Source organism: Antennarius striatus, chromosome 2, assembly GCF_040054535.1.
Source record: "Antennarius striatus isolate MH-2024 chromosome 2, ASM4005453v1, whole genome shotgun sequence".
NCBI lineage: Eukaryota > Metazoa > Chordata > Actinopteri > Lophiiformes > Antennariidae > Antennarius > Antennarius striatus.
In genome coordinates, this window is record NC_090777.1 from 11,885,577 (window position 1) to 11,898,377 (window position 12,801).

The following is a 12,801-nucleotide window of genomic DNA, read 5'->3' on the forward strand; positions in this document are numbered from 1 at the left end:
AACTGACGTCTTTTCTGAACGTTTATTCCAGTATATTACATTTCATGAGCGATGCCGGCACCAACAATATTTGTTACCAATTTGTTAAGAGTTTTGTGTTTTTTTGTGTTAACAATGAGTATTTTCTGTGAATTTAGCATCATGAATTGGCTGAAGTTTCAGAAAGGTTTAAAGGTGAAGAATAAATTGCTGTTATGCTATTAAAATATTTAGAACTTTACAGCTAAACTGCTGATACATCAGTTCAGCCTGGTTTCAAGTAAACCTGCGTTTGTTTGGATTTTTTTTTTTTTTTAATCTGAAAGAAAGTCGGTGCAGCGATGTTGTCGTTTCGGTACTGATGTGAACCCACCCTAACTAGAAGGATGTGGTCATGAGCTGTTTGCAGCGCCTCTTCTCCACTCGTGCGGTGACGAAGCGAAGCTCCAACATTTGAGCGTAACTTTTACGCGCAGCTGCGTCTGGATGTTTGTTTGGAGCGGAGGTGAGCTGTGGCCTCGGCGTCCGGCTCCGTCCCTCCTCTTCCTCCTCCTGGTGGTGTCTCCAGTCTGCGGGGATCTCTCTGCCAGCCCGCCCCCCCCCAGCCGGCGTCTGCCACACCGCTTGTTGTGCGCTACTTTGGCGAAGACTTTCTCCTAGGTTGCGGCGCGTTGCGTGTCACTTCTCCAGAAGATTTCTGGAAATGGACTGAAAGTACAACCCGGACAAGTGTGGATATTCAGCTCAAGAGCGTCATTTCTGACACACAGCAGGCTTTCTGGGGGGAGGGGGGGGGGTTTAGTGCCATCATGGAAGAGGACGACGGGCATCTGGAGAACGGCATCCACGCCGCAAAGGACTCGGACCGACAGCAGCGGCTCAGGCTCTGCGTTCTAAATGAACTCCTCAACACCGAGAGGGATTACGTCCGGACGTTGCTGTTTCTCCAGTCGGTAAGTTGCGGTTGTGGTTGCGTTACGGTCCCACATCACACAGGCTGGACAGAACCCCAAACTCCAGTCGAACACATCCATACCAGGACGCCTCCTTTCTTGTCCCAAGACGCGCGCAACGTGCGCTGCGTGAGAACCCAGGGGACGTTTTCTGGAGCCACAGGCTGCACGTTTTTATTCGACGCAAAGTGCATTAAGAGGCACAAAGAGGATGATCGTGTTGGTTGTAGCTGCTTTGATCTGCAGGTAGATCCGCAGCAACCCCTCCCTGGGTTGTCTTTGACGCGCTGAAGCCTGGATCCTGTCAGGGGTCTGACTTTTGAACCCGCGTCCTCTGATTTCTGCATGTCTGGTCCAAGACGCGCTGACAGCCCCCCATCTGCAGCGACAAACCCTGAACGCGTCTCTAACTGCTTATGGGGGGGGGGGGGGGTGCACAGTGATTTCTGACTTGGAGTTTTACCACGTTTTTACCACGTGGGTTTGAATGTTTGGGGGCATCATTCGCACCTTGTTAAAACCGAGGTTCATAACAATTAAAGTTCACGTTGGCTTCACAAGTGGGTATTGATGAGCCCCCCCCCCCACGCCGCCACGCCTCCAGACACAGGTCTCCGTTCCCTCCCGAGACATCAGCTGTTTCGGCTGAATGGACACAGTGCAGGGTGGTGTCTGCTTTCAAATGATGTGCATTCATTGTGTCATCATAATGAGATTAGATTTATTTCTAATGCTTTATTGCTGTGCTGTAGGGGAATACCCACTCCTGCCCCCCCCACCCCCCCACCACCACAAAGTTAGAAGTCAAGGCTCAGCTGTAAAGATCACCCTTGAAATGATTCAGGCGATCCTCTTGCTGCCTTTGCGACCCTGCAGCTCTGACAGGCTGGAAAACAACACTTGATTGAGTTTTCACTCACCAGGAAAAATAAAAGCCTGTTTCTTATTCACATGCTAATGATCCTGAAGATTTTTCATTTGAATTCTTACATCTGGCAAGCATTTGTACAACATGCTTATGGTTTCCTCTTTGTCTCGTGCAGTCACATGTCAGGAACTTCCTTTAGAAGTGATTCTGTTGGTCTGTAAACATTCACAGAAGCCTGATGGTGTGAGTTTCTTAGAAATGCAACCCACATTGTGCAACTTCATGTAGTCGAAGCCTGAGCGAGTTTACCGAGTTACTTTAAATTCAAAGCATCTTTTTTGGTGTCTGTGGTTCTGTTTCCTCTCTGTTAGACAAGAGGCAACCAAAGCTTATCTTTGGTAATAAGACAGAGCAGGCGGCAGACGGACTGTGCCTCGACTTCCTCCCCCAAAAACCGAGTTCCTGCGTGATGATAAAGACAAAGCTACAATTATTTGTCAGAGAAGTGTGGGAGCTGTCCCTTCCTGTGAATCTCCACAAGCTATGTCTGGCGTTGCCCTCCACCACGCTCCTACCCATCAACCCATCACTTGACACTGTTTGAATTTCAGCCAATCCAGCCCAAAGCGAGAGGGCAGGGATGTTAAGAGTGAAAGAAAGTCTCATCACCTGTGAATTTGTATCGACAGCTCTTTATGCAGGCATAATACCAAGTAAATATCAAGTAAACAAACTTTAGGGGTTAGATGTTCTGCTCTTTAATGTGTGGTAGAATGGGCATGAATTAAACAAAATCCACACTGAAGTCATTGTGGCGTTCAGGATCAGTAGGTTAGATCGAAACATGAGCGCACAGACATACAAACAAAAACAGAAAAGTATCACAACACCCCAACACCATCATCAACCCCTCCCAGGTTCTCCACCCAGGTCCATCTGAGCCCACTCTCCACCCCTCAGTGGGGGCCAAAGCTTTGTCACCATGCTGCATGCTGTGGTGTTGATAAGGATAGTCTGGCTGTGGGAGCTCCCAACATATGGTTTCAGTAAAGATATTGTGGCTTTTGGGGTGGGGGGTTTGGGAATGTGATGAGGCTGATGCGGTCGTGGGGAAGGAAAGGAGTAGAGTAAGATTGTTGCTTTAGCAGTGAGACATTATTTTTGTTTCATTTGTTATTTTTGATATTTGCCTGCCTTGATATGTTCAGCCAGATATATCCTACATTTCCCATGATGCTGTTTGACAGCAGAGTGAGAAAGTATAAATGCATCTTTTGTAAATGATGCACATTGAGTGGTGTCTTCCCTGCGTGAATAAAGTGAACCATACAGAAAAGACATTGATTAAAATTGTCCCATCCTGTAAATTAGACACGTGTGCAAATTATTGAATTTGTGTGATTCAGCCATCTCAGTATCACATACTGTGATTCTCAGTTTGTTCCTTGTCTACAAGCTCCTGGTAGCTCCAGACCACAGCTGATGGACTGGCAGCTCCTTTTCCTTCTGATTGGATTATTTTCCACCTTCCTTTGTGCTCCTTCATAACCTCCTGGATCTCACACCCCCAGCTCTGCATCGCCTCTCGATCGCAACGATCACAATGACATCCAATAGAGATGGTTATTCGGCTTTTGCATCTCAGCCTCTCTGCTTGTCACTTATCCCCAGGCAATTACCAGCGCATTGAATGTGCTGTGGGGGGGGTTTGTTTGGCTGGTGGGAGAAGACGTGAGAGGGGGGTTGAGGGTGTGAATAGAGGGATTACAGGAGTCATTTTGCTTACCAATGCAAATCTGTGAACTATTCTCCAGTGCAGAATTCATTTAATGAAGCTCTATCCTTTTCAATTTCTAGACTGTTGTGATAAGTGCTCTATCTAAGCTTTTGTTTACAAGACATCCCCTTGTTTTCCCTTGGATTGATCTTTTCACAACGCTGTAGATTAGTGAAGATTTCCTCCAGGACAGGGCTTTGTTAGTTTAATCCAGACATCTGGATTTTTCCTACATTGATCCACCAAACTGTAGACGATCAATGACAGGAATATGGTCAGTAGCACCATATGGTGTAGATGTGAGGGATTTTCTTTCAAAACCATAAAAATGACTGCTCTGCCTTTATGAAAACTCTCTATCTGACCACATCGCCATTTCTTTTGGAATTGCGTTCTGTAAAGACAGAAGTGGAACCGTGACCAATAAATTTGTCAGCTTTTTGACATTGCATGTTGAATCTGAGAAATGAGAGAGTTGGGTGTCCAGGAAGGTCTTGTCAGGGTTGCAGGATAATAGGAAACATCTGGAAATCCTGCCCTCTGTGACCTTTGTGACCCACACACAAATGAGATCACACATGTCCAGTACTGATGTTTTTGTGGATAATTGATATTGTGTTTTGTTGCGTTCTGGCATGTGCAACATTCTTTACCCCTCTTTCTCTTCTCTTACTGTTTACTGACTTTTTCGTTCCTGTAGTTATTGTTTGACAAGATCTGCTGAGCAAACAGGATGACAGGAAGACTGACATGCAGGAACTCGGTTTTGGGCTTCTTCTCCAAACTTCAGCACATGCGTACCTTGTTCCTTTTTCTCTCTGTTCCATCTCTTCAGCCCTCACTACTTGGTGGGAAAGGCCAGTAAGAAGTTTCTCTGGGCTGGGCGGGTATAAATAGCTTACGGTCATCCTGGCCACAATGTTGGTGGTTTCAGTTCAATGCAACCTCAGCTTCCCCGGAGTCATACAACAGAGACACTGATCACATATACACAACAAGAGTGAAGAAAGAAAAAGACCTGAGAGGTCCGAACTGCTGTGGTGGCAGACTGTGGGGGTTTTCTTATTCCTGGAGGAGTTACTATGCAGTTCAGATAAATGGCCAATGACCTGCAGAAATGAAGTTGAAAATGTTTGGTTAGTAACAAGGCTGTTTTGACTGGTTGCTTTGGTTGCTTTCCAAAGAAATGCTGTACTGTGTTGATACATGCCACCTAATAAAAAATACCACTGCAGTGCCAACTGATAGCACAAACCCTAACCTACCCATCTAAGTATGGCCCGTCTCAATAGGAAACACATATCAGACATGAGCAGTCTAATGTTTGTGCAATAGTACCATTAGCAATTCCCCTTACACGAGCCCAATGCAGTCCCCTGACTGATGTTCACCTTTTCTTTAACTTGCAATTGTGCCCTCCCTATCATTCTGTGGGCAGGCAGTACTTTCCAGTGCAGCTACAGTGGCTGACCACCTCATCAGAGCAGCATGTTTTTACTAATGGGGGTCAATGCCTCTTTCCACCCTAATCTCCGTGCTTTTTATAGTCATTGCCTCTTGATAAGCCATTTCTTTGAAGCATAAGACTGCGGCAGGAATTTTAAGTATTTACGTTAACAAGTCTAAGCCGCAGTCACACCCAGAGGCATGATGTCAAAAAACACCCTCCCTACACAAGAGCACTTCAGAGTCTTATGTCTGTAGATTTGTGCAAGTGAAATTATAGAAAAGGTATAGTGGGTTGTGTGTGTTTGTGGCAGAGATTGACATATCCGTTCGTTTTACAAGAGGTTGTCTTTCAGTGGTTATGTATTTACAGAATTGAATCAATGCTGGCCTGCGTGCTGTGGGTTCCACCTGGAGGTGAGAAAGTCATTAACCACAAGTCATCAGCATTGTATCAGGTTCCCAGTGTGTCAAATATCCAACCAAGCACTGTCAGGAACGCATACCAGAGATGTACTGTATGCTTTAAGGTGGACATTTTTTTGACTGTTGCAAAGGCCTTCTAATAAAAGGCCTACTAATGCACCTGTTTGCATGTGAAAAGTGACTCTATGGAGTCCTTCTCAACAGGCTGTTATTCAATACAGTGACCTGGCCTGAATTGTAAAAGCACAGCATAATGAGATCTCTGGTGTCCCCTTGGAGGTTATGACCCGGACAAAATCTGGATAAAGATTTTCTCAGGGCAGAGACTGAGTGCAGTGTATCATTGTGTTGTAGAGAACATACTAAGGGGGTGGACGAACAGGATGGACAGACACTTACAGAATGACATAACAGAGACTCTTGTTGGAGCTTTCTCTTTGGATTATGAGCCATGGCTGCAGGATTACGATGTTTGTTTGCTTTTTCAAATACAACCAGATGTGTGGCTTCTTTCACAGTCAGAGGTCATTTGTGTCGAGGAAAACAAACGTAGAACAACTTCATACAAAGACTCTTGGATGAAGAGAATTGGGCAAAGATTTACAGCACTGTTGAATTGTTGGTCCATCAGAGTGAGCCAGAGTAAATTCCACACTACACACCCGGTCATATGAGTGTCACACAGCTGACAACACGATTCTACGCCTCTTAAATCCAAGTATTTGCTGTTTTTCTATCATGATGGTGATTTGATGATGTCAGTTTGGACTCTGGGAAGCTGTGAGCACCATTTGATGGTCTAAACGATGAATCTATTGGATCAGAATCAGAATCTTTATTTGTCATGCTGACACACGTTTTCACAGAAATACCTCTGTGAATGTCCTAGTTAGCCCATCGGATAAATAAGATAAAAAAAACAGAGAAAAAGAAAGTTAAATTTCCATCCATCCATCATCTACTGCTTATCTGGGTGCGGGTCGCGGGGGCAACAGTCTCAGCAGGGATGCCCATACTTCCCTTTTCCCAGACACCTCCTCCAGCTCCTCCTGGGGGAGCCCGAGGTGTTCCCAGGCCAGCAGAGAGACATAGCCCAGTCTCCTCCCGGCAGGACATGCCCAGAACACCTCCCCAGGGAGGCGTCCAGGAGGCATCCTGAACAGATGCCCGAGCTACCTAAGCTGGCTCCGCTCAAGGCTGAGGAGCAGTGGCTCTACTCCGAACTCCACCCTGGTGACTGAGCTCGTCACCCTATCTCTAAGGGTGCTCCCAGCCACTCTACGGAGGAGACTCATTTCAGCCGCTTGTATCTGGGATCTTATTCTTTTGGTCATGACCCAAAGCTTGTGACCATAGGTGAGAGTAGGAACGTAGATTGACCGGTAAATCGAGAGCTTCGTCTTACGACTCAGCTCCTTCTTCACCATGACAGACCTGTACAGCGACCACATCACTGCGGAAGCTGCTCACGTGTCATTGCCCACGTGAGCATTGAGTCCCCAAGGAGAACAATGGAGTCCCCAGTTGGAGCACAGTCAGTAGCCCTCCCAGGGACTCCAAGAAGGCCGGGTATTCCGCACTGCCATTTGGCCCGTAGGCCGAAACAACAGTGAGACACCTGTCCCCAACCCGAAGGTGAAGGGACGCGACCCTCTCGTTCACCGGGGTGAACTCCAACATATGACAGCTGAGCTGTGGGGCTACAAGCAAGTCCACACCAGCCCGCCGCCTCTTACGTTGGACAACACCAGAAAAGTGGGGAGTCCAGCCCCTCTCAAGGGTTTGGGTTCCAGAGCCCAAGCTGTGGGTGGAGGTGATCCCAACTATATCTAGTCGGTACCTCTCAACCTCCCTCACAAGCTCTGGCTCCTTTCCCCCCAGTGAGGTGACATGCCCTGTCCCTAGAGCTAGACTCTTTGTCTGGGGATTGGGTCGTCAAGCCCCATGCTGACGACTGCCACCCAATCCACACTGCACCCATCCCCTACGGTTTCCTCGGCGGGTGGTGAGTCCACCGGAGGTTGGGCCCACGTCATCCTTTCGGGCTGAGCCCGGCCGGGCCCTGTGAGCAGAGGCCCGGCCACCAGTCGCTCGCATACGAGCTCCAACCCCGGGCAATTTTATGTACAATGCTTGTGAAAATAACATTTTATGTGGTTTTTTAAAAAAATGAATGACTATTGAAACATTAGTGCCCATCCCTAATATGTATTGGTGTAATACAGTCACAGCGTTTGGTTTTTTTTAAGTTTCTCTTCCTCGTCATTGCTGTGATTATTGTTAAAAGTGTTCAATTAAGTTTGTTTCGAATATTTTCAGTGAGTCATTTAAAGTCCAAGTTGAGAGCACAGTGTTTCTTCATTCCACTTTAATAATGACACGCCCGTAGCCTTTGTTTCTTGTGTGTGTGTGCCTGTGATGTACTGTACAACTCGGACCATCAAGCATTTGTGTAACCGCCATGGACCCGACATGCTGAGATTTCTAAGCCTTCGAGCACCATAAATCACCTGAATGATTGATCAATGCTCTTGTGATCCATATATCTTGTGTAAGGCAGGTCAACAGCAGGGACATCAATCCATTCTGCTTCTTCTCCAGGTCATCATCATTTTGTCATTAATTCCATTCATCTGCAGGGACAGGTCTTCTCTTTTGGTACGTAAGCTGTGACAACCTTAACCCCAGTGTGTTTGACAGACTGAGGTGGGGGGAAGCATGAAGGACACAACTGAGCTGTTTTTTATTTTCCTGCCAGAAGGTGTCTTGATTGTCCGTAACAAATGTTTCACCAGATATGGGCGATTCATTTCTTTTTTGTTTTATTTGACCCCAAGAGATGATAAGGTTGCTATGTTGTTGCAACAGTTGACAGCTGCTGACAAATTCTTCTGCTGACAAATAAGAGCTGTTAATTTGGCATTTTTATCAAGATCATGACGTTTTAGTTTTTGGTTTTAATGTGCCAAATTTCATAACCTGAGTAAATGCTTGAATCATACATACCTGTGCTGTTCCCACATGCTGACAGCAAACCATTTGGAAATGCTGCTACAGTTTGATCTGATGAATTAACACAGGTGGATTTGGAACATTTTTGCTATTGTCGCTTTTCATTATCTTATTTTGTTGTTCTCAGTTAGAGCTCCGAAGTCTGACACCACTCTGATTTTACAGAGATTGATCAGCGTGGATCAAAAGTAATCTTGAAGTGGTGCTTTCAAAGGGGGAAACTTACAAGAGGGTTTATTTATTGCCAAAAGGAGAAGTTGAGATTGGATTTAGGTCAGCTGCCTTTTTCAGAGCTAGAATAATCCTTCAGACACAAAGGGCTTTTACTAGCTACTGTGTGGCTGTCTATCAGATAATTTAAGATGGATACATATTTCTGTATTTTCTGCCTGTAGCCGTGATGTTCACGTGTGAAGGTCAGTGTAGCATTCTTAATTTGGTCTCAGTGACGTATTTCAAGTCAAACAGACATTTTTCATTCAGACATGCACGTAGGTACAGGCTTCCGAGAAAGGGTTTCAAATTGCTGAATGTGTGTACCTTAAATGATCAGATGTGTTCTCTGTAGCCGGTCCAACCCTTCATGATGTCTTATGGTTCACTCAACACCAGACGCCATACTCACCTCCTGATTGGTCTGTTATCCCTACGTCTGTCAACACCAAGAACCTCATGTCCAACCGTCCAGATGGCTTCTGCAATCTGCTCCATGATTTTATCTTCTGATCACCGCGTAGCTCTGAGACAGAAAAGCCTTTCTGACAAACATAACTGTCAGCATTGGTAGAGATTGAATTAGGCGGGTATTTAACTGATGTGAAACCAGACCGCTCTTGATGAAGAGAAAATGTCACTTCAGCAGGTGTGAAATGCGACCTAAATGTTGATAAGTTTAATTTGATTGGTATTCATAGTTGACAATATGATGACACAATAATAGAAAAATACATCTGAAGATAGAAGCTGTGATGTTAGATGGTCCCATCAGGAGTGGCACAGACCCCCTTTCCAAAGTGTTTGAATATTTCTTTGCCCTCACACTTAAACTCACACAGTTTGAGGTTGAGTTCGAGAATGGACTGACCCACTGTACCGCCAGTCGTCTCTTGATGCTAACATTAGAGAGGTTTGGGTGCTTCGCTCATCTCCCTCCTGAATTTGTGTTACTTTAGTTAGACAAGAAATTAGAATCTACATTTCTTGAACATTTGTAGAACCCTAAGGCTCCACAAGACACATTTTTATCATAAAAAAACCATTTATAATGTTAGTAAGGCTGTTGCAAAACAGGATGGCGATGAAACCCGTAACCCCTCCCCCTCGTCAAATACACACTAACTTAAATAGATTTACAGCTCACAGCAGAAGTACATGGACTCATCATTGACACGCAGCTTGCAAATGAAGAAACAAACATCACAACATGTTTTCGAATGCACCAGTACTCCATACAGAAACGTTAGGGGGAATGTGAGAATGGAAGTTGTTTACTTCTGCATTTTGTTCTGCTGTAGAGGAGATGGAGTAAAACAGTCAATAATCATGTGACAGAAGCTGGTACACAACTCTTGAAAGAGAAAATGCAATAAATGATATCACCAGTACTGTGCATTCATTACATGCCACGACTGAATAAATTATTAACCAAAGTATTAACCAAAGTCTGTGGGTGAGACACAGCCTCATCTCTCTGTAGGGTTTTGTCGTTGTTTTGTTGACCACTTGAGACTCAACTTTAAAATCCATCAAAGCGGAAGTGAGAAAATGAGTTAAAAAAAAAAAATGGACCAGAGTCAAGGAAGACTTTGTGTTTTGGGAAGTGGCGCTGCCAAAAAGGGTTTTCTCTGAGAAGATAGTGAGGGGCTGGCTGGAGGGATGGAGGGGTAGAGGGGACCTGATGGAGGTTCTATGAGTTTAGTGAGATGTGAATTACGACTTCAGAGAGAAAGAAGGTTTTCTGGGATTCCTCATTGAGCCGATGGCGTGGGCCTTTCTCTGGATGAGGCCACAAAGAAGGGATTTCTTCATTTGCTTATTCAATTTCAGGACATGTCGACCCCAAAATGGCCTCGTTTCCTCTCCCAAAGTGCCCGGTCCCCCTTTGTTAGTGGCCACCCCAATCCTCTCCGCAAAGACAGATCCTTAATGGACACATTGTTTTCAGCTGGTTTCTCTTGAATGTGGAGGGGCAGGGTGTTAGAGGCTGGTGAGCTGGGGGCTCACAGAGAACAAACCTCAATCTGGATCTGTGATTCTGTTTCAGACTCGTTTCAAACTGAAAAGGGGGCTCTCGGGTTCTGCTTGAAAGACTTTGTCAGAGCTTGATATACGGGGTCTTAATTGAGTGGACAGTCAAATCGATAGTGTGCCCAAGGTGACACTATCATTATTGTGTCATTGATAATTCAGAACGCTAAAAATGAAGTGATCTGAGTCTGATCCCAAGTAACCCCTGATGTGACACTGTTTCCAGCCAGTGCGACTGTCTGACTGTATGCTTGCTGTCGCAGCTGATTTTACTGTAGTCTGACAATCATGGCAATTTTTTACTTCCCATTTGTTTCTTCTACATTGATATCTTGTGCCACTTTATTTTTTTGAGTTGTCACAAAGATTTAGATGTACGTTATACTGATTTGCAGCCATTAGAGTGAATAACGATCATTTAACAAATGGAAATACTTTTGAAATATCGGACATTATGGTGACAGGAAAGTTAAAGATGACAACAAAATGTAAAGCAACAACTGCTTTGGTGATAGCTCTACTATTGTTTAAGCCAGTCTTTTTTCAAAGTCATGTTATACTGTTAGCTGTTAGCTGCAGGTCTGACCCTCTGCTCAGAAGCAGACGAGGCAGACGTGAAGGCAGCAGGTCTCCTCTCTATTCAGTGGAGTAAACACTAAACCCACACCAACATATGGTCCCTGTGCATCTTCACACCTTCCTGTCTGGCCCCTTTTTTCTCAGCTAAGCCCCAATTTCTAGCAAACCCCCAATCCCCAAATGACCCTGAGGCTGGTGGTCATTTGAAATGATGTCTGATGCCTCTTATAAAACGAGCTTTCAGTGTCTGTGTCTTGGTTGTCAAGCGATGGTTATTGTGATTGTGACAATAGGTGTCAAATGTAAACAATTTGTTTAGCATTTCTCCTCATTTCTTTCAATTCATAGCAAAAACAAAACAAAACAGGATGCTGATTCATTGGTAATCTGAGTATTGATATTTGAGCACACTCTTCAGAAGAGGTGATAACGCCCTTTAAACGTTTGGGGTCTTAAGCTTCTGGGTCCTTGGATTGCTCTGTTTAGACAATACCCAGCATCTGCAGCTGTTTGTCATTTTCGAGCTAACCGTTCTTTTAGAACACGGGGCTAATGTGCCACACATTGAAGGGTAAAGCAATGTGAATTATGTGTGGAGCAGGGAGTGATTTACTGATGTTGTTTGCATGTCGCCATAAAGCTGCATGACGACTGTGGACCCAGCAGCATTGGTGGCAGGTCAAACTTCCGGTGCACACTTCCTGTCCAGAAATGGCATCTGTTGCCTTTGTGGCGAGAGGCATTGCTTCATTCTCCAGGCTGTTTGTTTTAATTCCCCTCTCAGGACCACTGCCTATCTGCGTGAAAACATCTTGTGAATGATATGGGTCTCTGAAAAAGGACTGGTGTTTGTTCAGGGCAATTGCTGGTTTTACTCTGTTTGCATACCACACACTCAACAAAAGAAGTGTACGTTAATGCAATAAAAGGGACAGTGAGAAGGTTTGTAGAGGCCTCACTTAAACTTGCTCCCATTCAGCAAATCCACATCTGACAGCAAACGCCAGTTGTACACTTTGTCCATTTGAATACCCTGACTAGTTCCTGCAAACCTGTGAGAGAAAACGGCAACATCTGTCCATGACAAAACTTCACAGCCTTGTAATGTAGGATAAATACATGAATGAAGGAATTACTGCACCTTGTGTAACACACCTTTCACACCACAGAGATGAACGGCTGTTCTGTCTTGTGTTTTTTTGAAACAAGGGTGACATTACTGATTTACATTATTGCACTAGAAAAGTCTGGATCAAGCAAGTAGTTTGCATCCTTAGCGTGTGCATTAAGAGAGAAAGAACTTGAGGGTAATCTTTTGATGTTCTGTGTAGAAAAGTCAGGACCTGACAGCACGTGGACGAGGGATAGAACAGAAGCAAAAGGTTTTGTTCATTAAGGAAAATGTTAACAACAAAGAGTTAAAAGTTTCTCTCCTGAAACCACAAAACCATGATTTATAACCTAAACGTTTAGTAAAATAGCTCCATTGTTTGTATCAATTTACCAAATAACTT

At 44.8% G+C, this 12,801-nt stretch overlaps 1 protein-coding gene across 1 annotated transcript in view; it reads left to right on the forward strand.

Moving 5' to 3' along the window:
- Nucleotides 1–304: 304 nt before the first annotated feature.
- prex1 (phosphatidylinositol-3,4,5-trisphosphate-dependent Rac exchange factor 1) overlaps nt 305–12,801 on the forward strand; it is an 82,333-nt gene continuing 69,836 nt past the window's right edge. Inside the window, exon 1 of the mRNA XM_068334572.1 lies at nt 305–932. Coding sequence (XP_068190673.1) covers nt 789–932 — 144 coding nt within the window. The 5' untranslated portion in view covers nt 305–788. The remainder of the gene's footprint in view (nt 933–12,801) is intronic.